Source organism: Hemibagrus wyckioides, linkage group LG06 (assembly GCF_019097595.1).
Source record: "Hemibagrus wyckioides isolate EC202008001 linkage group LG06, SWU_Hwy_1.0, whole genome shotgun sequence".
Classification (NCBI taxonomy): Eukaryota; Metazoa; Chordata; class Actinopteri; order Siluriformes; family Bagridae; genus Hemibagrus; species Hemibagrus wyckioides.
In genome coordinates, this window is record NC_080715.1 from 35929001 (window position 1) to 35954633 (window position 25633).

The 25633-nt window shown below is 39.5% G+C and overlaps 1 protein-coding gene across 2 annotated transcripts in view; it reads left to right on the top strand.

Moving 5' to 3' along the window:
* The window catches only part of usta (uronyl 2-sulfotransferase a), an 82441-nt gene that overhangs the window by 38226 nt on the left and 18582 nt on the right, over positions 1 to 25633 (top strand). The window contains exons 2-5 of one of the 2 annotated variants that reach the window (XM_058393621.1): positions 5384 to 5427; positions 19808 to 19963; positions 23913 to 23992; positions 24079 to 24232. In XM_058393621.1, the coding sequence (XP_058249604.1) occupies positions 5384 to 5427; positions 19808 to 19963; positions 23913 to 23992; positions 24079 to 24232 (434 nt within the window). The remainder of the gene's footprint in view (positions 1 to 5383; positions 5428 to 19807; positions 19964 to 23912; positions 23993 to 24078; positions 24233 to 25633) is intronic. The other variant, XM_058393622.1, reaches the window with a different exon arrangement.

Here is a 25633-nt window from a genome sequence, read left to right on the forward strand (position 1 = left end):
ATTTTTTCCTCCTCAGCATTTTACCAAATGAATTTATATTTTCTTTAACTTCAGCAGGAAAAAAATGAACCAGTTTAAATGAATCCTGAATGTTGCTGCAGTGGAGATTTTATTTAAATTACTCTATTATTGGTCAGTGTTCTTACATGACACACACACACACACACACACACATAAGTCTGAGGTGGAAAATGAGAGGTCAGTCAAAAATAGCTGGTCGTCCTTTTGCACTTCCCAGCACCTAGCAGCCTAAACAGCGCAGTTTGGCTTTCTGCACCATCTTGGATTATTTTTGTCTCTTCTCATCTCAAAGCCATACTTAACCAGCTTACTAATTACATCATGTGAATGAAATACTGCAATGCTGTAAGTATATGTTTAGGGGAAATTCCTACACAAATTGCAGCATTCTTAACTGCAGCACAAGTGCATCATTACTAGCTTTAGACATTTTTTACATTTCAGCAGAATTTCACGCTTTTCTTCTTTTAGACTTTAATTCTCTCTGTGTCTTATTGTGTCTCTCTGTCTCTCTGTCTCTCTCTCTGTGACTCACTGTGTCTCTCTCTGTGCCTCTCTCTCTGTCTCTCTCTCTGTGCCTCTCTCTCTGTCTCTCTCTCTGTGACTCTCTGTGCCCCTCTCTCTGTCTCTCTCTGGCCTCTCTCTCTGTCTGTCTCTCTCTCTGTCTCTATCTTTATTTCTCTTTCTCTCTCTCTGTCTCTCTCTCTGTGACTCACTGTCTCTCTCTGTCTGTCTGTCTGTCTGTCTGTCTGTCTGTCTCTCTCTCTCTCTCTCTCTCTCTCTCTCTCTGTGACTCACTGTGTCTCTCTCTGTGCCTCTGTCTGTCTCTCTCTCTCTCTCTGTGACTCACTGTGTCTCTCTCTGTCTCTCTCTGTCACTATCTCTCTGTGCCTCTCTCTCTCTCTCTCTCTCTGTGACTCACTGTGTCTCTCTCTGTGCCTCTCTCTGTCACTATCTCTCTGTGCCTCTCTCTGTCACTATCTCTATGTGCCTCTCTCTCTCTCTCTCTCTCTCTCTCTCTCTCTCTGTGACTCACTGTGTCTCTCTGTGCCTCTCTCTCTCTCTCTCTCTCTCTGTCTGTGACTCACTGTGTCTCTCTCTGTGCCTCTCTCTCTCTCTCTCTCTCTCTCTCTTTCTCTCTCTCAAGCACAAGTGAATCATTACTAGTTTTTTCTTTTTTCTTTTTAGTCTTGAATTCATTTCGGGTATGTTCCATGGTGTTTTGCTGTCCACTTCTTCGATCACGTGTTTAACTGACCAGAGGGTCGTGTTAACTAGAACAACACAAAACTCCAGGAATTATGTAACAGAGATAAACGAGTGATAAACGAGTTTAAACGAGATCCTTTAAACGGTTCACTGAAGAAAACACTATGTGATTGTGTGTGTGTGTGTGTGTGTGTCACGAGAACAAACGATCGCAGGATGTAAAAGCAGACTGAAGCTCAGGGATGGATAAATCTGTGAAAGGTCCAAATGTCTCCGACTTCTCGCTGTATTTTGCTGAGGTTCATCACCATTTGAAAAAACTCTGATGGTTAATGATCTGGGTGATTTTAAGATAAAGCTAAATGTCATCAGCGAGCAAAGAGATCGTGTCTTATTTGTGGCTGCAGTCTGTTTTAATCAGGTAGGGATTCACTCACTGTGACGCCAAGTAAAGGAGAAGGAGAAAGTTCTAGAAATGTCTAGAAGAAGGATGACTTGAACTCATAAAAGCTAATATGAGCTTCAGTAAACATGTTGCAGACTTGACTCAGGGCACACACACACACACGCATTCACTCACGCAATCACACACTACGGGCAATTTAGAGACTCCAATCAGCCTGAAGCATGTCTTTGGACTGTGGGAGGAAACCGGAGCAGCAATAATAATAATAATAATTAATCATTTCCATCCTGTACAGGCTTTTTGAAATGCTGAGAAATGACTACACAGTAACAATGGCTTAGTGGGGTAACAAATTATCCTCACACCTCCAGGGTTGAGGGTTTGTTTCCTGCCTCTGCCCCAAGGTCAGGGGTTTCCTCCTGGTCCTCCAGTTTCCTTCCCAAGTCCAAAGTCGCTTGTATTAGTACTGGGATGCCATCAGATGGTGATACCAACTTCTTCTTTCATCTTTTTTCCTTCAGCGGTTGCCACAATGAATCATCTCTCTCCACCTATCCCTATCTTCTGCATCCTCAACACTTGCACCCACTAGCTTCATATCCTCATTTATTACATCCATATACCTCCTCCTTGGCCTTCCTCATTGGCTCCTGCCTGGCAGCTCCATGTCCAATATTCTCCTAGCAATATACTCACTCTCCCTCCTCTGGACATGTCCAAACCATCTTAATCTGGCCTCCCTAACTTTGTCCCCCAAACATCCAACATGAGCTGTCCCTCTGATGTACTCGTTCCTAATCCTGTCCAACCTTGTCACTCCCAAAGAGAACCTCAACATCTTCAGCTCTGCTACTTCCAGCTCTGACTCCTGTCTCTTCCTCAGTGACACTGTCCCTAAACCATGGCCCGTCTCACCACTGTCTTGTACACCTTCCCCTTGATTCTCGCTGATATTTTTCTGTCACAAAATGGTGATACCAACTAAGGGTCCAAAAATCTGCAAATTGTCTTTTATTTCGATTAAAACAAAGTTCAAGATCTTGCATATTGCATACTCAGGATTCTGTGCTATGTCTAAATCTTTATTTCAGTGGAAGCAAATGGATATTAACCAAGTTCACTGGTCATCTTTTCCATTGAGTCGTATCCCTTCTATTAAAGCACAAGTGCTTAATTTGATAATAACTGAGGCGATGGTGGTGAGGAAAAACTCCCTGATATTATATGAGGAAGAAACCTTGAGACGAACCAGGCTCAGAAGGGAACCTCATCCTCATTTGGGTGACACTGAACAATAAATAATGTAAATGTAAATAATGTCCTTTCTACAACAACAACCAAGAGCTCTTGAGGAACTAATAGGTCAGTGTAGTTTCTGAGCTCATTATAGGCTTAGCATTAATTCCTTCTTGCTGAAGTAGTTTAATATTTACTGATGAAGACTCTGACACAAAGCTGACCAATGCAACGGCAGTTCATTGATTGTTCAAGATTGTCTTTGAGTGGTTCTATCCACAGCAGTCCCCTGGGTCAGGGGCAGTCCACTCAGATCTATGCCCAGCAGCAGTGAGCACCACCAAGCCACGAGACTCCAACCAGGGGTAGAGCATCTGGATAGATCAGACAGGTCCAGAAAGAAGAAGCGGTTACACTGGGAGCTCGGGAGTGGGACATATAGCTCAGGAGAGAGAGAGAGAGAGAGAGAGAGAGAGAGGGTGAGAGAAAGAAAGAGAAAAATTAGGTATGCTCGTAATCATGTGATGGTAGATGTGATCCAGGTTCCCTGTGGCCCTGAACCGATTGTAGAGTAGGAGCAGACTCGGAGGTATGGAGGTGTAGTCTCAAGAGCTGAAAAAGGAACCAGTAGAACCCTCTGGTCCAGGTTCTAGTTCAATTTTCATCAAGTTGAGACAGGAATGTGAGAGTTGTAGCAGTGATGAAAAGCCAAAACGACTACATCATCAACAGCTATGCCGTAATGTTCAGCCTAAAAGAGTGATGGGTTTAACCTCAGGTTCCTCTGGATGATGAAAAAAAGCCTCCTTAGTAAATGGTTGAAAAATGGCTCTAACAGAAACAGTAGACGGTCCACGTTATTAAACATATCCAGAACATATTATACATATCCTCAATGACAAAGCCTATTACGGGATTTCCTGAAATGGAAAAGATGAATTAGATGCTTCAGCTCCCTGCCGAGGTTTTGCTCTATGGTGGGAAATGATATGTTAGTTAGGAAAATATTCATGCTGTTAAAAAGACAGGCTGCACACTTGCCTTCCGCGAGAAGAAAAGCAAAACCTTTAATGCACTGCTCTTACGTTGCTTCCAGTCTGATTTTAGGTTTTTACTCAAGGACTAAACGCTGACTTCTGACCAGAAATGTCTGTTGTGGTGTTTTCATCACTGGGTTGCAGTCATGCTACACTGAAATGTAATCACTGACCAATCACAGAGGGCTCAGAGCTATGACTCTGATGTGAAGTGGAGACGGATATGAGTCTTCCTGCTATCATTATCACTATATGTCTCTCTCCGTCTCTCTCTGTGTTTCTCTCTCTCTGTCTCACTGTGCGTCACTCTCTCTGTGTCTCTGTCTATCTCTCTCTCTCTGTGACTCACTGTGTCTCTCTCTGTGTCTCTATCTGTGTCTCACTGTCTCACTATCTGTGTCTCACTGTCTCTCTCTCTCTCATGTCATTTTACCATTTCTCCGAAACTGCTCTCTCCTAAAAACTTTATAAACCAGTGTATCTGTTATAGACAATTAAAGCAAGCTTAGCCACTATTATGTGGAAGCCCTAGTGTAGCGGCTGTTACCATAGCAACAATTCCATTGATATCATTTACACTATGCAAAAAATAAAAAATAAAAAATTCCACCTCTTTGGACCAATCAGAGTTGAGGATTCTTATATTGTAAGTAATTATAACAAGACTTCAGGCAAAAAGAACATTATTGCTCAATGATTTTAGTGTGTGTGTCTGTGTGTGTTTTTGCGAGGTTTGCTGTGATGTCATCACTTCACTTACCCCCGTAGAGAGAGCAGTCTTACTGAAGTGAAAGGTTGAACTTGTGGTTTTTTTACGTGCTTGTGTGGGGCCACAGCGATACTAACTATTTATATATACATACATTTCTACAGAACAGAAATACAGGAACAATAATGATTCTTAAAAACTCATAGAACTCGTGCAAACTGCTCCTGTTTTCTTTAAGAAATAAAACAAACACGGAGCGATTTATTCACTTTGAAACCCGATTACACGAAAGAGGACACGGCGGTATGCAGGAATTCAGCGTGTCAGCTGTGCCTTTAGTTCACCGTAACTCCGTCTCACCCTCAGAAAGTTCTAGATGTGCTGAGAAGTATAACAACTCCATGCTGCTGGATGAGTTATGGGTTCAGGAGAAGAAAAAGCGCCCTGTTTCGTTCCTCTTAGCTGTTAGATGCCAATGTTTTGTGTGTGAACACAGAGATTTAGTGTCTCCACTAAACACATACACACACACACACACCACACACACACACACACCACACACACACACACACACTTAGAGGCAAAGCTTTAATCTACTATAAGTCATGCTTTTATTGTAGGACTTGGATTGTTGCTATGGTGATTAGAAATACATGTGGATTTGGATTGAATCCATCGCTTTTCATGAATCTGATTTGATTCGTGTTTTTTTTTTTAATAAAGCGTCTGATTTTTTTTTTTTTTTGCTCTTCTTGCTCTGTCTAGGAGAATCCACATTTATGGATGATCACGGTCCCCCTGTCCCAAAGGTAAACCTCATCAACATTCTATTTCTTTTCCCCACATATATTCCCCACTTACATCATCTATCTATCTATCTATCTATCTATCTATCTATCTATCTATCTATCTATCTATCTATCTATCTATCTATCTGTCTATATCACATAAACCTTTGATGAAAGGAGTACAAGATGTTTGGCTAGTGTAATGTAGGGTTTTCCTGTTGCATTAGTAGCTGTAAATGTTTCTAAGTCATAATAATATGAAAAAAATTTTGAAAAGATTTTGTTTAAATAAATATGTAATTTTTTGTATTTGGAAATACTACATGCATTATAGAATGTATGAAATCATGGTTACACACACTCATACACACACACTTATACACTGATATACACTCACACAGACATACACACACACTTATACACTGATATACACACACAGGCACAGACAGACACACACACATTCTCACACTCATACACTCACACATTCATAAACGCACATATACACACACTTGTACACTGATATACACACATGCACACACTTCTACACACTCTCACCCAGATACAGTCACACAGACATACACATATATACACACGTACACACTCATACACACACACTCGCACAGACACACACATATGCAAGGAGACACACACATGCACACACTCATATACACTCTCACCCACACACACACACACATACACGCACTCGCACACACACACACACCCACACACACACACACACATACACACACACACACTCAAACTCACTCATACACTGATATCAACAAACATGAACGCACTCATACACACACACACACACACACACATACACATAGACACACACTCATAAACTCACACATATACTGATATCAACAAATATGAACACACTCATATACACTCTCACCCGGACACACACATGCACTCATACAGTGAGGGAAAAAATTATTTGATCCCCTGCTGATTTTGTCTGTTTGCGCACTGACAAAGAAATGATCAGTCTGTAATTTTAATGGTAGGTTTATCTGAACAGTGAGAGACAGAATAACAACAAAAAAATCCAGTAAAACACATTTCAAAAAAGTTATACATTGATTTGCATTTTAATGAGTGAAAGTATTTGATCCCCTATCAGTCAGAAAGATTTCTGGCTCCCAGGTGTCTTTTATACAGGTAAGGAGCTGAGATTACAGTAGGAGCACTCTCGGGGAGTGCTCTTAATCTCAGCTCATTAACTGTATGAAAGACACCTGTCCACAGAAGGAAGCAATCAATCAGATTCCAAACTCTCCATCATGGCCAAGACCAAAGAGCTGTCCATGGATGTCAGGGACAAGATTGTAGACCTACACAAGGCTGGAATGAGCTACAAGACCATCGCCAAGCAGCTTGGTGAGAAGGTGACAACAGTTGGTGCGATTATTCCCAAATGGAAGAAACACAAAAGGACTGTCAATCTTCCTCGGTCTGGGGCTCCATGCAAGATCTCACCTCATGGAGTTTCAGTGATCATGAGAACGGTGAGGAATCAGCCCAGAATTACACTGGAGGATTTTTTCATTGATCTCAAGGCAGCTGGGACCATAGTCACCAAGAAAACAATTGGTAACACACTACGCCGTGAAAGACTGAAATCCAGTAGCACCCGCAAGGTCCCCCTGCTAAAGAAAGCACATGTACAGGCTCATCTGAAGTTTGCCAGTGAACATCTGAATGATTCAGAGGAGAACTGGGTGAAAGTGTTGTGGTCAAATGAGACCAAAATCCAGCTCTTTGGCATCAACTCAACTCGCCGTGTTTGGAGGAGGAGGAATGCTACCTATGACTCCAAGTACACCATCCCCAGGTGACAGGACAACTGCACCGCATCAAAGGGACGCTGGACGGAGCCATGTACCGTTAAATCCTGGATGAGAACCTCCTTCCCTCAGCCAGGGCATTGAAAATGGGTCGTGGATGACCCAAAACACACGGCCAAGGCAAAAAAGGAGTGGTTCAAAAAGAAGCACATTAAGGTCCTGTAGTGGCCTAGCCAGTCTCCAGACCTTAATCCCATAGAAAATCTGTGGAGGGAGCTGAAGGGTCAGCCACAAAACCTTAATGACTTGGAGAGGATCTGCAAAGAGGAGTGGGCCCAAATTCCTTGAGATGTGAGATGTGTGCAAACCTGGTGGCCAACTACAAGAAATGTCTGACGTCTGTGATTGCCAACAAGGGTTTGCCACCAAGTACTAAGTCATGTTTTGCAAAGGGGTCAAATACTTATTTCACTCAATAAAATGCAAATCAATGTATAACTTTTTTTAAATGTGTTTTTCTGGATTTTTTTGTTGTTATTCTGTCTCTCACTGTTCAGATAAACCTACATTAAAATTACAGACTGATCATTTCTTTGTCAGTGGGCAAACGTACAAAATCAGCATGGGATCAAATAATTTTTTTCCCTCAGTGTATACTGATATCAACAACAAATATGACGGCACTCATATACACTCTCACCCGAACACACACACACACACTCATACTCACAAATACACACACATGTACGTACTCGTACACACACACACACACTCATAAACACCCTTACACACACACACACACACACACTACTGTCTAACTAGTTATAGAGTTGTATTTAATCTGCAATATATGTATATTTTTGTATTCAGAAAAACGTGCTTTATAGAATGTAGTATGAAATTATTGGTATTTGACTCTTGAGGACATTTCCTGACATTTTACACACACATTTCCTGTAAAGGCAGGGCAACTCTTTTTTTTCACCGCTTTCCAGGGAAAAGACTCATAGAGTGAATGAGGGATGAATGGAGAGACATGGTCATGTGACTGAAAAGGAGAAGGAAATGTTCTGCCTGATCAGCACTAAAGCCAACAGCTCATTGTTAACCTTGAAAGATTTCTTTGAGTACTGGTTTTACTGGTACACATTATTACCGAATGCTAGAAACAAAAATGTTCAGTGGAATGGATCATGAGATTATTAGACATTTTTATTCGCTATAAACATATGAATTATTTCATTACAGCAGGTCTTGTTGGCTTTTATTGTGTAATGTATCATGTCTCAGTGAGCAGGGCCAGGAGAAAGGGGGTGGAGTTTCGAGCCCCCTGCTGGGTGAACATTTCACACCTTTACCACAATAACAGAGCTGAACTTGTTTTTAATTATAGCCACAACATTTATACCCAACAATCAGATTCATCAGATTTTTAATTCCTTTTTACAAATGTTAACTTACAAAGATGAAACTCTACATTACAGAAATTAAAGGAGAAGTTCAGTTCCAGAACAAAACTCTACAAATAATTTCCTCAGCCCCTTGTCATCCAATATGTTCATGTCTTTCTTTCTTCAGTCGTAAAGAAATTATGTTTTTTGAGGGAAAACATTTAGGATTTTTCTCCATATAGTGGACTTCAATGGTGGACGTGAGTTTGACCTTCCAAAATACAGTTTAAATGCAGCTCCAAAGATCTCTAAACCATCCCAGTCCAGGAAGAAGGCTCTTATCTAGACAAACCATCGCTCGGTTTCTTAGAAAAATAAAAAACTGTATACTTTTTAACCACAAAACCTTGTCTAGCACTAGCTCTGGGATGAGTGTCTGCGACGCTACATACTACGTAATCACATTGGAAGGTCACGCGTGATGTAGGCGGAGCTACAGACCTGGTGTTTACAAAGCGAACGTGCAAAGACCAAAGAATTGCAAATAATTCAAACGCACTTTACTAACAAAAAGGTACATATAACTTTGTGTCATTCCACACACAAGTAGTAGTGTCAGCACTTTCTCCTCCCACCCCGTGTGGAATTAAAGAGTCACATGACATGGGGGAGGAACGACCTCCTCAGTCTGTCAGTGGAGCAGGGCAGTGACAGCAACTTTGTGGGAACAGTTTGGGGATGACCCCTTCCTGTTCCAACATGACTGTCCATAAAGGTCCATAAAGACATGGATGAGTGAGTTTGGCGTGGAGGAACTTCACAGAGTCCTGACCTCAACCTGATAGAACACCTTTGGGATGAATCAGAGCGGAAACTGTGAGCCAGACCTTCTCGTCCAACATCAGTGCCTGATCTCACAAATGCGCTTCTAGAGGAATGGTCAAAAATTCCAATAAAACCTTGTGGAAAGCCTTCCCAGAAGAGTTAAAGCTGCAAAGGGCGGGTCAACTCCATATTGCATTCGTGTGCATGTAAAGGCAGACGTCCCAAAACTTTTGGCAACAGTAGCAAATACTTCTAAATAAGTACAACTTCTTAAATTTCTGAGTGTCTACTGAATACAGACATAACAAAACAGGAGCAAATTCCATTTTTTAGCCTCTGTGGAAAAAAATCGAAACACTCATCTAATACTTCTGCAGTTGAGTCAGGACCAAGCAACTGGGACTAACGTGTTTAGTCCTCAACCGTCCATCTGTTTTTCTAAGAGGTGGTGGAAGAATTTATTTTGCATTCATACCTCTCTCTCTCTCTCTCTCTCACACTCTCTCTCTCACACACACACACACACACACAAGCGTTATTGTGAATTTAATGTTGTTGTTTTTTTGCACATTTTCATACAGGGGTGCCAATAATTCTGGAGTAGACTATACAGTTTTGATTAATGAAGATCATTATATCTGACATTCAGAAATAATTAGACAGCCACAGACACACACACAGACAGACACAAAGAGAGAGAGAGAGAGAGAGAGAGAGAGAGTTAAGACATTTCTGGAGTGTTACTATTCTGGATGGAGTGTGATGGACAGATTACTTAAAAAAAAAAAGAGGGGATTAGAAACAGACAAAACATGGTTTAGGTTTTATTTCTTATTAAATCATATTACACTCGTGTCCCAGTGAGAAACCAGCACCACAAAGCACTGGCAAGCTAACACCAAATGTGTGCATTCCAAAAAGTGTGTGTGTGAGTGTGTGTCAGTTTGGATCTCGGTGAAATACTCAGGAAAGTCGGTAAAGCTATTAATCACCCTTTAAAGATGCTTAGTCAAATTAGTTCCACTCAATTCTGTAAACACTAAAAACATTGTGCGGAGAAAATCAGCAGAGAAAAGAAAAGCCAATGAGAGACGAGAGACAGACGAAGGGCTCTGTGATTAAAATTCCCTCAAGCATGTTTAACGAATGCAGGTTTTTGGTTCACACGCCACAAGGCTAGACAAAGAAGAGCTTGTGTTTAATAACAGCTGCTTAATAAAAGGCAGAGAAGTGAGGAGGTGAGAGAGAAAAGAGAAAAGAGTCATTTCCTTACCACAGCACCGGGGGAGTCGAGATTCTGTGTCGTAAGACGGTGTTTATTTTAGATTCTGGCTGGTCAGAAGGTATAGCTTCTAGAGCCTGATTTGCAGGAAGGTTTTGATTTTAGATTCTAGATTCTGATTGGCAAGAAGGTGTTGACTCTTGATGCTGATTCGTCAGAAGGTATTGATTCTAGATGCTGATTCGTCAGAAGGTATTGATTCTAGATGCTGATTCGTCAGAAGGTATTGATTCTAGATGCTGATTCGTCAGAAGGTATTGATTCTAGATGCTGATTCGTCAGAAGGTATTGATTCTAGATGCTGCTTCGTCAGAAGGTATTGATTCTAGATGCTGATTCGTCAGAAGGTATTGATTCTAGATGCTGATTCGTCAGAAGGTATTGATTCTAGATGCTGATTCGTCAGAAGGTATTGATTCTAGATGCTGATTCGTCAGAAGGTATTGATTCTAGATGCTGATTCGTCAGAAGGTATTGATTCTAGATGCTGATTCGTCAGAAGGTATTGATTCTAGATGCTGATTCGTCAGAAGGTATTGATTCTAGGTTCTATATGCTGATTTGTCAGAAGGTATTGATTCTAGATGCTGATTCATCAGAAGATATTGATTCTAGATGCTGATTCGTCAGAAGGTATTGATTCTAGATGCTGATTCATCAGAAGGTATTGATTCTAGGTTCTACATGCTGATTTGTCAGAAGGTATTGATTCTAGATGCTGATTCATCAGAAGGTATTGATTCTAGGTTCTACATGCTGATTTGTCAGAAGGTATTGATTCTAGATGCTGATTCATCAGAAGGTATTGATTCTAGGTTCTACATGCTGATTTGTCAGAAGGTATTGATTCTAGATGCTGATTTGTCAGAAGGTATTGATTCTAGATGCTGATTCATCAGAAGGTATTGATTCTAGGTTCTAGATGCTGATTTGTCAGAAGGTATTGATTCTAGATGCTGATTTGTCAGAAGGTATTGATTCTAGATGCTGATTCATCAGAAGGTATTGATTCTAGGTTCTAGATGCTGATTTGTCAGAAGGTATTGATTCTAGATGCTGATTTGTCAGAAGGTATTGATTCTAGATGCTGATTCATCAGAAGGTATTGATTCTAGGTTCTAGATGCTGATTTGTCAGAAGGTATTGATTCTAGATGCTGATTTGTCAGAAGGTATTGATTCTAGATGCTGATTCATCAGAAGGTATTGATTCTAGGTTCTAGATGCTGATTCGTCAGAAGGTATTGATTCTAGATGCTGATTCATCAGAAGGTATTGATTCTAGATGCTGATTCATCAGAAGGTATTGATTCTAGATGCTGATTCATCAGAAGGTATTGATTCTAGATGCTGATTCGTCAGAAGGTATTGATTCTAGATGCTGATTCGTCAGAAGGTATTGATTCTAGATGCTGATTCGTCAGAAGGTATTGATTCTAGATGCTGATTCGTCAGAAGGTATTGATTCTAGATGCTGATTCGTCAGAAGGTATTGATTCTAGATGCTGATTCGTCAGAAGGTATTGATTCTAGGTTCTACATTCTGATTTGTCAGAAGGTATTGATTCTAGATGCTGATTCATCAGAAGGTATTGATTCTAGGTTCTAGATGCTGATTTGTCAGAAGGTATTGATTCTAGATGCTGATTTGTCAGAAGGTATTGATTCTAGATGCTGATTCATCAGAAGGGGTTGATTCTAGATTCTAGATATTGATTCGTCAGAAGGTATTGATTCTAGATGCTGATTCATCAGAAGGTGTTGATTCTAGATTCTAGATATTGATTCGTCAGAAGGTATTCATTCTAGATGCTGATTCATCAGAAGGGGTTGATTCTAGATTCTAGATATTGATTCATCAGAAGGTATTGATTCTAGATGCTGATTCATCAGAAGGTATTGATTCTAGATGCTGATTCATCAGAAGGTATTGATTCTAAGTTCTACATGCTGATTTGTCAGAAGGTATTGATTCTAGATGCTGATTCATCAGAAGGTATTGATTCTAGATATTGATTCATCAGAAGGTATTGATTCTAGATGCTGATTCATCAGAAGGTATTGATTCTAGATGCTGATTCATCAGAAGGTATTGATTCTAGGTTCTACATGCTGATTTGTCAGAAGGTATTGATTCTAGATGCTGATTCATCAGAAGGGGTTGATTCTAGATTCTAGATATTGATTCGTCAGAAGGTATTCATTCTAGATGCTGATTCATCAGAAGGGGTTGATTCTAGATTCTAGATATTGATTCGTCAGAAGGTATTGATTCTAGATGCTGATTCATCAGAAGGTATTGATTCTAGATGCTGATTCATCAGAAGGTATTGATTCTAAGTTCTACATGCTGATTTGTCAGAAGGTATTGATTCTAAGTTCTACATGCTGATTCGTCAGAAGGTATTGATTCTAGATGCTGATTCGTCAGAAGGTATTGATTCTAGGTTCTATATGCTGATTTGTCAGAAGGTATTGATTCTAGATGCTGATTCATCAGAAGATATTGATTCTAGATGCTGATTCGTCAGAAGGTATTGATTCTAGATGCTGATTCATCAGAAGGTATTGATTCTAGGTTCTACATGCTGATTTGTCAGAAGGTATTGATTCTAGATGCTGATTCATCAGAAGGTATTGATTCTAGGTTCTAGATGCTGATTTGTCAGAAGGTATTGATTCTAGATGCTGATTTGTCAGAAGGTATTGATTCTAGATGCTGATTCATCAGAAGGTATTGATTCTAGGTTCTAGATGCTGATTTGTCAGAAGGTATTGATTCTAGATGCTGATTTGTCAGAAGGTATTGATTCTAGATGCTGATTCATCAGAAGGTATTGATTCTAGGTTCTAGATGCTGATTTGTCAGAAGGTATTGATTCTAGATGCTGATTTGTCAGAAGGTATTGATTCTAGATGCTGATTCATCAGAAGGTATTGATTCTAGGTTCTAGATGCTGATTTGTCAGAAGGTATTGATTCTAGATGCTGATTTGTCAGAAGGTATTGATTCTAGATGCTGATTCATCAGAAGGTATTGATTCTAGGTTCTAGATGCTGATTCGTCAGAAGGTATTGATTCTAGATGCTGATTCATCAGAAGGTATTGATTCTAGATGCTGATTCATCAGAAGGTATTGATTCTAGATGCTGATTCGTCAGAAGGTATTGATTCTAGATGCTGATTCGTCAGAAGGTATTGATTCTAGATGCTGATTCGTCAGAAGGTATTGATTCTAGATGCTGATTCGTCAGAAGGTATTGATTCTAGATGCTGATTCGTCAGAAGGTATTGATTCTAGATGCTGATTCGTCAGAAGGTATTGATTCTAGGTTCTACATTCTGATTTGTCAGAAGGTATTGATTCTAGATGCTGATTCATCAGAAGGTATTGATTCTAGATGCTGATTCGTCAGAAGGTATTGATTCAAGATGCTGATTCATCAGAAGGTATTGATTCTGGGTTCTACATGCTGATTTGTCAGAAGGTATTGATTCTAGATGCTGATTCATCAGAAGGTATTGATTCTAGGTTATAGATGCTGATTTGTCAGAAGGTATTGATTCTAGATGCTGATTCATCAGAAGGGGTTGATTCTAGATTCTAGATATTGATTCGTCAGAAGGTATTGATTCTAGATGCTGATTCATCAGAAGGTGTTGATTCTAGATTCTAGATATTGATTCGTCAGAAGGTATTCATTCTAGATGCTGATTCATCAGAAGGGGTTGATTCTAGATTCTAGATATTGATTCGTCAGAAGGTATTGATTCTAGATGCTGATTCATCAGAAGGTATTGATTCTAGATGCTGATTCATCAGAAGGTATTGATTCTAAGTTCTACATGCTGATTTGTCAGAAGGTATTGATTCTAGATGCTGATTCATCAGAAGGTATTGATTCTAGATGCTGATTCATCAGAAGGGGTTGATTCTAGATTCTAGATATTGATTCGTCAGAAGGTATTGATTCTAGATGCTGATTCATCAGAAGGGGTTGATTCTAGATTCTAGATATTGATTCGTCAGAAGGTATTGATTCTAGATGCTGATTCATCAGAGATTCTGATTTGCAAAATGGTGTTGAATCGAGATTCTAGACTCTGTTCAGTGGATGGCGATTCCCGTTTCTGATTAGTCAGAAGTCGCTGGTTGATTCTATATTCTCCAATGTCTATATTCTCCAACGTCATTGTAATTCTTCAGCATTTTTTGGAAGGAGTCTCCAGTGTCTGTGCTTTGTAGCAATCAGCTACAGGAAATCTCAGAGGACTTTGTAGTGTCTCAGTAACCAGGAGGATCTAATTAAATTCACGACAAATGATATAACAAAGCTTTTATAAGAGAAAAACAACAATTAATTTTCATGGAGGTTCAACATCATCAAGCGGTGTTCTTTAATTAATACGAAATGCAAGTTTGGGCAAATTGCCCTGGCAGGCCGTTATAGAGAAATAATCAGCCAGCTGTTATATACTGATTTAGTTCATTTCTTATATACAATTTTTTTCTTTACTTTTTTCAGGGGGATTAATTTGGATGGTGCAAACCTTTTTGCATTTTTTATTTATTTATTTTTAAATACAGCAGAACTGAAAGGTGTTTTTGAACCTCTTACTCTTTCCTAATGCACCTTATACACAGCCATTTCCATTATTTTGCTGTAACACTGACCAAAAGCTTCCTCTGAAATTTTTTTCCAGCTTATTTTATGCTCAGTGCACAACTCAAGCCCCGAACCAACAGTGGTTTCAACCATAAGGTGTCATTTACCTTTAATTTGATCTAATCACACATGCTCGGGCTTTGATATGCCACCCTGCCTGTGTTCAAGCAGGAATAATGACAGGGCAGTGCTGATCAGACTAAACCGCTTCAGACAGGAATGACCCTGAAAACTGCAGCGTATGAACTCCTTCACATGATGTCTGCAGTGCTGTACTTCACAGCTGGTTTCTGTTATTTAGGTACCAAAAAGGAATATAACAGTGTATTATTAAATTATGACACAGCTTCTGAGTTATGTCATATACTATAATTTAAATAATTTATTTTTTGCAGTTTTTATTATTTTTTTTTACTATTATTTTTATTATTGTTATTATTATTATTATTATTATTATTATTATTATTATTATTATTAATTATTACTATTATTATTATATATTATTAATATTATTAATTAATTAATTTATTTTAATCATTTTTTTTTCCAAGGCAATTTGGCGAATCTAATTATCCTTTATGTTCAAGATAACATGTAATGATTGAATCGATTTGAATTGATTTAGAGATTTGAAATGCAACAATAGAAATGAATCATAAATAATCAATTGTAATTGACTATGAATCGATTATTATGGAAAACTTTTTTTTTTTACGGATGTGTAAATATTTGAGTAAACAACCTGGCTGACTTCATCAGTATTTTCTTCCACTTTTTCATCTCGCCACTTCTCACAAACTAGCTAACTCTCCCCTATGACACGATAAACACTAAGCGAAGAGCTAACCTGCAATTCTTTTCCAAGTGCCAGAGCATTCAGAGAAAACGTAATCTACGCTCTTCTACATACATGTTGCACTGATTGACAGGAGAGAGAGATTGTATGCCCCGCCCACTTTGAGAGAACAACCTGTTTTGCTCTTTTGGATAGCTGTGATGTCATCAGGATGTGAACTCACTAATCTTCCATCGATGAGCTAAATTTCTGTCGCACTGAAAACCTAAACAAACGTGTTGCTCTGATTGACAGGAGAGAGATCGTATGCCCCGCCCACTTTGAGAGAACGACCTGTTTTGTTTTCTTGGATAGCTGTGATGTGAACTCACTAAGCTTTTGATGAGGAGCTAAATTTCTGCCGCGACTGAAATTCTCTTATATATCTACGTTTAAGATCAGTGTATGATTCGAAACGAAGTTTCAAAACTGTGCATAGATTTGCTCTAGGGAAAAAAAAGACACTTCATGGTAGATCCTTGTGTTTTTACATAAGTAATTCCAGTAAACAAATACCCGCCTAAGGCTGTTATCAACACAGCTTCTGTTACTGAAACCTAGACTGCCATTTACACATGTGGCACTCAGACATACACCCCCTAAACCAAACACACACACAAGCCCAGACCACACACACAAGCCCTAATCACATACACTGCTGAGCCTGAGGCATGAAATTGGACAATGCTTTGTGCTGCTCGTGTTAACTCTCGCATTGTGAATATCCTCCTGCATTAAATAAAAAACAAATAAACCAGAATTAACGAGTCACGGCTGCAAGAGAAGAAGCCGCTCCTGTCCTACACGTTCCCTGGATAACAAGTATGCCCATGTTTACAGATTTAACAAGATCCACTCTTTGCAATAAGACATGCCTACAGGTTCTAAGACTCACACACACTGCACACGCACCATGAACCATGTAAGATCCACAAACTCTGCTACGAACAGAAACACTTTTTGGCTTTAAGCTTACGTCAGAGCTAACACGACATAAAAGAAGTGAGATGTTTGATGCTTAATTTGTCTGTGACGGTTAAATATGGAAGCCAGGGGCGTTTCAGAACATCTGAGACTCGAGATAAAAATATGAGGGATTGTTAAAACTTGTTAGCAAGAACCCTGTCTTTAAAGTGACTACATTTTGGCATCTCGAAATCTCTTTCCCTTCCTACAGAAATATTCACATTTCTGGAAACTTTTTTTTGGAAAGGGGGCAGGCCAAACCTCTTTAGACAGGAAGTGCCTTTCTGTCTCAGGTTTTAACTAAAGACATAATGAATGTGTTTGTGAGTTACTCTTACCACTCTTGAAGTGGATTATCTTTCTTTAACCACATGTCCGGATGTGTTTTATTCCCTTTATACGGCATCATTTTGCCAAGGCTGCCATTTTGTATGATGCATCTTTTAGTTTATAGTTGTGTTGTGGAATGCCTGTGATACAAGATCATCCTGATATTGCTGGTGTAAAAACGTTCCCTCGTTCTTTCTATTAAAGTTAATAATGTAGCTTTCATGTTAGCAAGAAATCTGAAAAGATTCCAGGTTCTCTCTCATGGCGGAAAAGTCCACCATGTTAGCAATTCTGTTATTATTGAGTAGAAGAGAGGTTTTTTGTTGTGTACTTAAGCGAATAAGCTTCATTAAGGGTCCAAGCACTAAATTCTGCAACCCTTTTGTTTATACCTTCTCCTCCCCCTTCCTCTTTTGTCATCCGTGTCCTGAAAATAAATCGAGCTTGTTCGGCCTGATGATGGAATTACATCTAGTCTTTTGCTTCATGGTCTCATGGCCCTCATGAACTTTTAAGTCATACAATGAAATCAACCTTTTTCTACTTATTCCTTGGGTTCTGCTAAGCACAAAAAGCCTCAGGAACCATTTAGTTCCACCCTCTTAGAATCTGAGATGAGGCACGATATGTGAAACCTACTTTCGCAAACTAGTCCAAGGATTTTTGCCAAAAAATCTTTTGAAAATTGGTGTCGAGTTACTAGAGTAAAGATTATGACGTTCACTTGCCAAGGAATTCTTGAAGGATGGAGTCTCATTTACTCCAAAAACTCATAATTGCTTGCATACATTCACATGCATATTAAACTCAAAACACTTGTCTGGGGTTTAGCTAAGTTTATAGATGGGGCAGTTCACGTTGGTTTTTTTCTGGACTCTGAGGTCATATGCAGCTTAAATTTGGTGTATTATCATAGTGCCAATCTGTAATGAATGATGACTGGGATATTTCAAAAACCAGCCTGCAAATCTTTTATATGTAAAATCGTAATCTACCCTCTTTCACAAACGTGTTGCTCTGATTGACAGGAGAGAGAGAGAGATAGTATCTCTCTCTGCCCACTTTGAGAGATCGACCTGTTTTGCTCTTTTGGATAGCTGTGATGTCATCAGGATATCTTCCTCACTAATCTTCCGAAGATGAGCAAAATTTCTGTTGCGATGAGAGCCTAAAAATCTTTTATATATCTACGTTTAGGATCAGTGTATGATTTGAGATTAAAAACTGCAGCGTAGATTTACTCTTTGGGGGGGGGGGGGGGGGGGTGTAAAACTTGATACATATATTTATCTGTAAATATACCCCGCAAATCATGGCTATGTTTCTGAATTATTTTCTCTCATGCTTTATCTGGGTGCTATAACAATAACGATAATGTAAACATAACACTACCAAGTCAGAGGGGTGGGGCAAGGGTTTAGGACAGGTTTTGGGATCTTGGTGGGGCAAGGATATGATTGGATGTGATTTCTGAGGACCTTTGGCTGGTCCTCCTAAAGACTAATATACGTGATTGAGTGTGTGTATGTGTAGTGTGTGGTGAGACAATGCTCTAGTGAACAGTGTGTGTGTGTTTTTTATTTATTTATTTATTTTTATTATTGTCCAGACTTATAGCTACCGATAAAGCAACATGAAGCAGTACATGATCTCGACAACATTTGAGCAAAGTCTGGTATTCTAACGTCACATCAAACCTAAAAGACGTCATTTGAGTCTGGAAATCATCAGACTTCCTGTTTTTTTCCCAGGGGAAACAATTTTTTTATTGGTGTAAGCTGAAGAATTGTATGACAGCTTTTCTCTATTGTTTATTTTATTTAGCTTTAGCTTTGCAAAATAGTTCTCCTTTTTTTTTTTAAACTGCTGTTGTCCTTAATTACTGCTGATAAGAAGCAGCTCTTCAGCTAAAACTCTCTACAGCTCTCAAGGAAAAAAATCAGGTTTAGCTTCTCAGTGCTCAGTGTCCAGGTTTGATTGATTAGCCCTGGCGACGCCCCCGAGAGGGAAGTGGAGGAAAGGGGAGAGGGAGGGGTTAGACTGAGAGAAGCAAAGAGAGAGCAGGGACAGCTGCATGAGGACAAGGTACCCTGTGTGTGTGTGTGTGTGTGTATGTGTGTGTGTGTGTCTGTCTGTCTGTCTGTAGACTTGAGCCCTATTTTATATTTTAGAAGATATTTATATCATTTCTGACTTGTGACACACACACACACACACAAAACAAGCCTATTGTACAGTACCATATTATATATAATTATGTCTACCTACTGCTTCTATACACCCCCTTGTTTTGTGTGTGTGTGTGTGTGTAGGTGCTGCCATTCCCCAGTCAGGTGATCTATAATCGAGTTGGGAAATGTGGCAGTCGCACTGTGGTGCTGCTCCTCAGGATTCTGGCTGAGAAACACCAGTTTAACCTGGTTTCTTCCGACATCCACAATAAAACCAGACTCACCAAGCACGAGCAGGTCAGTGTGTATACAGACACGCGCGCACACACACACACACACACACACACAGCCATCTTTTTTTTTTTCTTTTATCCCCAACTCAGCCACACTACTGAGTATTCAGTAGTTTATAAGGAAACTCTGATTGTGAGGAAGCATTTCCACTTTGAGGAAACTCTTTTTTCATTGTGTGATTTTTTTTTTCCCTGTTGTGAGGAAAAAAAATTCTAAATTTAGGTACCATTTCCATTGCATGGAATATTTCACACAGATCTCACACATTTTTGTTGTGAAAAACAATTGTATATATATATATATATATATATATATATATATATATATATTTTTTTTTTTTTTTTTTAATTTAGGTAAGCATTTTTGTTATAAGGAAAAAATGTCAATTCTAGGAGGAAGTATAGAGGAAGTACTTCTACAGTGAGGAAATATTTTTTTTATATATCCTTTGTGAAGAAACCGTTTTTAAGGAAATATTTCTATTGTGAAGAAATGTGTACATTCTAAACATTTTGTATCGTGAGTAAATGTTTCTATTGTAGAAAAAATATTATATTATATTAGATATTAGATTAGAATTATATAAATATTTTGATTATATTCCCAGTTTAAGGAAATGGAAAATTTGGAAAGGAACTGGGACACACAGAGAGAGAGAGAGAGAGAGAGAGAGACAGAAAGAGACACATGGAGAGAGACAGAGAGAGAGCAAGACCTTGAGAGACACAGAGAGAGACACAGAGAGAGAGAGAGAGACACATAGACAGAGATACACAGAGAGAGAGAGAGACAGAGAAAGAGCGAGACAAAGTGAGAGACACAGAGAGAGACACGGAGAGAGAGAGAGAGAGAGAGAGAGAGAGAGAGAGAGACACACAGAGAGTGAGAGAGAGAGAAAGACAGAGAGAGAGAGAATGAGAGAGAGAGAAAGACAGAGAGAGAGAGAGTTGAAGAAATCCTTTTCATTTGTATGAAAACTTTTCTACTGTGAGGAAATATTACTGCTGGAGTCTTTTTGTGTTATTGTGTCACACATTGTGCTGATTTTGGTTCATGTTTTTCTGTTTCTTTTCTTTCTTTTTATCAATGAAATATCTCTTGTTGGTGTAATGAAACCCAGATATTAATCAGAGAACACACGACTCCAGCAACGTGCAAACAGCAAGCAGTCCTTTCAGAGGAAGAAAAACACACTTTTCTTCACGGTGAAGAGAAAAAGAAAACATCCATTCACTCAGTTTGGATAGAACTCAAGTCTCTGCACCAGCACACATACAACTGTGTGTGTGTGTGTGTGTGTGTTCAGTCTAAATGTCTCACATGAAATGTTGTAATGAAATTAAACTCAGCTACTCAGCTTCCTGCTGTCAGGTGTAATGAGGGGAAGAGAGCGAGAGGAAGAGAATGAAAGACAGAGAGAGAGAGAGAGAGAGAGAGAGAGTAAAAGACAGAAAGAGAGAGAGAGTAAAAGACAGAGAGAGAGAGAGAGTAAAAGACAGAGAGAGAGAGAGAGAGAGAGAGATTGATTTAATTACCTTAAATTTACTGTAAATTTTCCGCCACTTTGCGACCCTACTCAAGAGTGTTAAAAATGGTCCAGGAAGGACACGATAACTAAAATAACCACTCTTTATAACCACGCTGAGCAGAAAAGCATCACAAACCACACAATATTTATATTATTGTTATTAATTATTTATTTCAAATAAAAATATTTATTGATTAATATTTAATGAAACATTTGCTGTACCGTATAAGATACGACCCTGAAGATTAGTTAGGTCTCTGATTAAGATTAAGATGAATTCATTTTGATTTTTTTTATTCATAATATCAGGTTCATATATTTAATATTGCCCATCAACATTTTTGTGTGTGTATTTTAGTGTATTTACGTCTCATTTAGTGTATCTCAACACGTGTTTATGGTTACATCAAATTCGGTAACTGCCCTGAAAATGGACCTAATCTTCATCAGAAACAAATAAGAATACATCCTTCAGTGAGGAAATGTTCCCATATCAAGCCTCAAGCCCAGTACGTGTTTGAGACATGGTGACTGGACCTGACTGGACGTGTTGTGAATAGCGGCATCAGCTGCTATTGGTGTGGTTGGTAGGATCGAGCAGGCAGGTTGTGTAGCCCTGAGCCGTTCCTCATGTTAGACGGTCAGTTAGAAAGTTTTAACAGTCAGGAGGTCAAAGAGTTTAGAGCTATGTGCGGAATTTTAAAGACTTGCTTCCTTATTGACCATCGCTGCTTTAGAGACACGTCCTTCTGGTTCTGTTCTTCGTCTCGTCTCAGTATGAAACACTTTTTGTAGTTTTTGTCATTTTTCATGTTTTTTTTGAGTTGTGTTCAGATTCATGCTGTGTGCGGAAAGGACTAAAAGTTCTTTCCCAAGCCGAGTTTGAAGACCCGAGTTTCTTAGACCCATGAACTTTGGCCTGGATATTAACCAATGAGAGTTATTCAGCCGTGTCTTTTAAAGCACACACACACACACAGAAGCTGTAGTAAAAATGTCTACAGAATGGCGCAAAACTGTCACCAATGAGATATTAAACACCCACACCCACACACACATACACACACACACACATACACACACATGCACAGCCAGGTGTACAGGAAATGATATCATGCGGATGATGTCACTACCTGCAGCCACAGAGTTTATTTGTGAGGTCTGGCTATTTTATAGGTATGAGAGAGAGAGAGAGAGAGAGATTGAACCCTAGACTTTTATTATACTTAGAATAACATCTGCAACTTCAACGCTATGAATAATTTCACATATAATTTGACATACAGCTTATAGTGTGTGTCTGTGTGTATCTGTGTGTGTGTGTACATGTGTGTTTGAATTTATATCTGTGTGTGTGTGAGAATGTATGTGTGTGTGTGTGTGTGTGTGTGAATGTATGTGTGTGTGAATGTATGTGTGTGTGTGTGAATGTGTGTGTGTGTGTGAATGTATCTGTGTGTGTGTGTGTGTGCGTGTGTGTGTGTGTGAGAATGTATATCTGCCTGTGTGTGTGTGCAAATGTATACCTGTGTGTGTATCTATGCATGTGTGTGTGCATATCTGTGTGTGTGTGCATGCACATGTGCATGTATATCTGTGTGTGTGTGCGTGTGCACATGTGCATGTATATATCTGTGTGTGTGTGTTCGTGTGCACATGTGCATGTATATCTGTGTGTGTGTGCGTGCACATGTGCATGTATATATCTGTGTGTGTGTGTGTGTGTGTGTGCGTGCACATGTGCATGTATATATCTGTGTGTGTGTGTGTGTGCGTGTGCACATGTGCATGTATATATCTGTGTGTGTGTGTGTGTGTGTGTGTGTGCGCGTGTGCACATGTGCATGTATATATCTGTGTGTGTGTGTGCGTGTGCACATGTGTATATATATATGCATGTATATATCTGTGTGTGTTGGGGTCAAATGTCTCCACGAGGATAATGGATCTTTCTTTAATTATTTGAATGATTTAGAAAAACTCTTCAGGTTACTGATCGGGTGGCTTTTTTTTGGGGGGGGGGGTCAGCTGCTGTTATAAAATCATCATGTCAGTGGATTGTGTGTTTTCATGTCACATGTCTCAAAGATTTGAAAACCGTGTCCTCTTAATGCATTCGACTCGGTTTTATTAAATCACAATAACGCCTGAAATAAAAGAACTTAAAAGAGTTTTCCAGTAGGTTTCGAGTCGAGGCAACCGATGGTGTCGTTTAACACGGCTGAAAATAAGTAAGGGATCCGTCATGCAGCTGACTGAACTAAACGTTTCATCGTGTGTAATGTTGGTGTTGGAACCGGAGTTTGAAATGAACTCGTAAGCGGCTCGTTTCTTCGAAACCCTAACCGAACTCATTAACGAGTCAGGAGTACGTCAGCGCTGCAGCTCTCCTCAGCACGTGTCTTCTGTCTTCTCGTTCCTCAGGTGGATTTGATGAAGAACATCAGCACGATCCCGGAGCCCTTCCTGTACACCAGGCACGTTCACTTCCTCAACTTCAGCAGGTGAGCCAGGCGCTGTTCATAATGCCAGCTGAGATGTCCCGTTACTATGGACGGTCTATAGACTCCTGTATGGAAATGTTCCTCAGGTTCAGGATGGAGCAGCCTGTCTACATTAACATCATCAGAGACCCCATTAACCGCTTCCTCTCCAACTACTTTTTTCGCCGCTTCGGAGACTGGAGGGGTGAGCAGAATCACTTGATCCGGACGCCTCGGATGAAAGACGACGAGAGATACCTGGTCAGAGTTTATACATTCCCTTTCTCTCTTTCTCTCTCTCTCTCTCTCTCTCTCTCTCTCTCTCTCTCTCTCTCTGTGTTTTCTCTCTTCGTTTCTCACACAAATCCCCCAGGGGTGTGTCAGGCTTTACTGGAAGTTCGTTACCTCGGCTCTTTGTTCAAGTCTCACACGATCAAAAGCCAACAGCCTCCAGCATGGTAGAGGCAAGGCTGTTACATGTATAGAAAATTAGCAAATATCACGCATGACATTTCTTAGCAGTATTCCACCCCCCCCCAGTACAGGTGTGTTTTTTCCTGGTTACACATTGGATGTAAGCCATGTTTTTTCTTTTCTTCTAATGCATGTATGAAATTCGACAGTTCAGCGGGGATTTCGAAGGCAAACATTGGTCCGAAGCTCAGAACATATTGTCCAGACATCAGGTAAAACCTTAAACCTTAATGACCACGATTCAATAAACAGACTTATTCGTCCAAATACTAACCAAACACAACCTACTGGAATAAGTTTAAGCATCGAAGGTAAGATACAAGTAGGAATTTTTGAACATGAAAACGTAAAAAAATAAATAAATAAATAAGCTTAGGCTATTATTGTTCTAAACTCGGGTTCTAAACCTGCTCTAAACTCCACCCAGTGCGTATGGAGTGAAACGATGGCATCGTTAGAACGTTAAAGCTTGTTGCTTAGCAACAGACACCCGATCAGAACTTTAACAGTGTTTTTTTTTTCATTTTTCCGTCTCATATCACGTGATCTGAAACCTTACGTGTCGCGCGAACGGTTCATTCTGAAAATAACGTCAAACTACATTAAAGCGATATTAGCAATTGATGAAATTGAGCACTATTAGCTATTAGCAATTAAAAGCGACCTGGAATTTTCCCAGATGAGGACTACGGCTGGATCTATCCAGTCATAGTCGTTGATACACAAATAGAAAGAAGGTTAATCCAGGGTTTAGTGTGAACCGTCAGATTATGAAGATCTAACCCTGGATAAAGTAGTGTGAAACCTCAAGCTACAGAACCCAGGATGATTGAGGCGATTTTAATCAGTCAAAGGAACTATTTTCTGCGTGAAAAGAAATATTGAGGCTTATAGGTTGAAAAATAATTGAAAAAAAAGTCTTGGGGTCGTTTCATTCTATTGATCATCGGCTAATCGCGATACGCTTTTGTTGTTCTTGGTTCCACAAACGTATATATAGATATATGATGATGAAGACTGAGCAATATTTTAATAGATTTTATCCTTCAGAGAGAATGAGAGAGATTATTGCAAATTTTCGACTATCCTCCTTTCTTTTCTGTCCGATTTGCTCCTTCGAGGAATCAGAATCACCTTTATTGTGGTTAAGTACCATAGGTTTACATGTGGTTTGACTCGGTGTGCTGA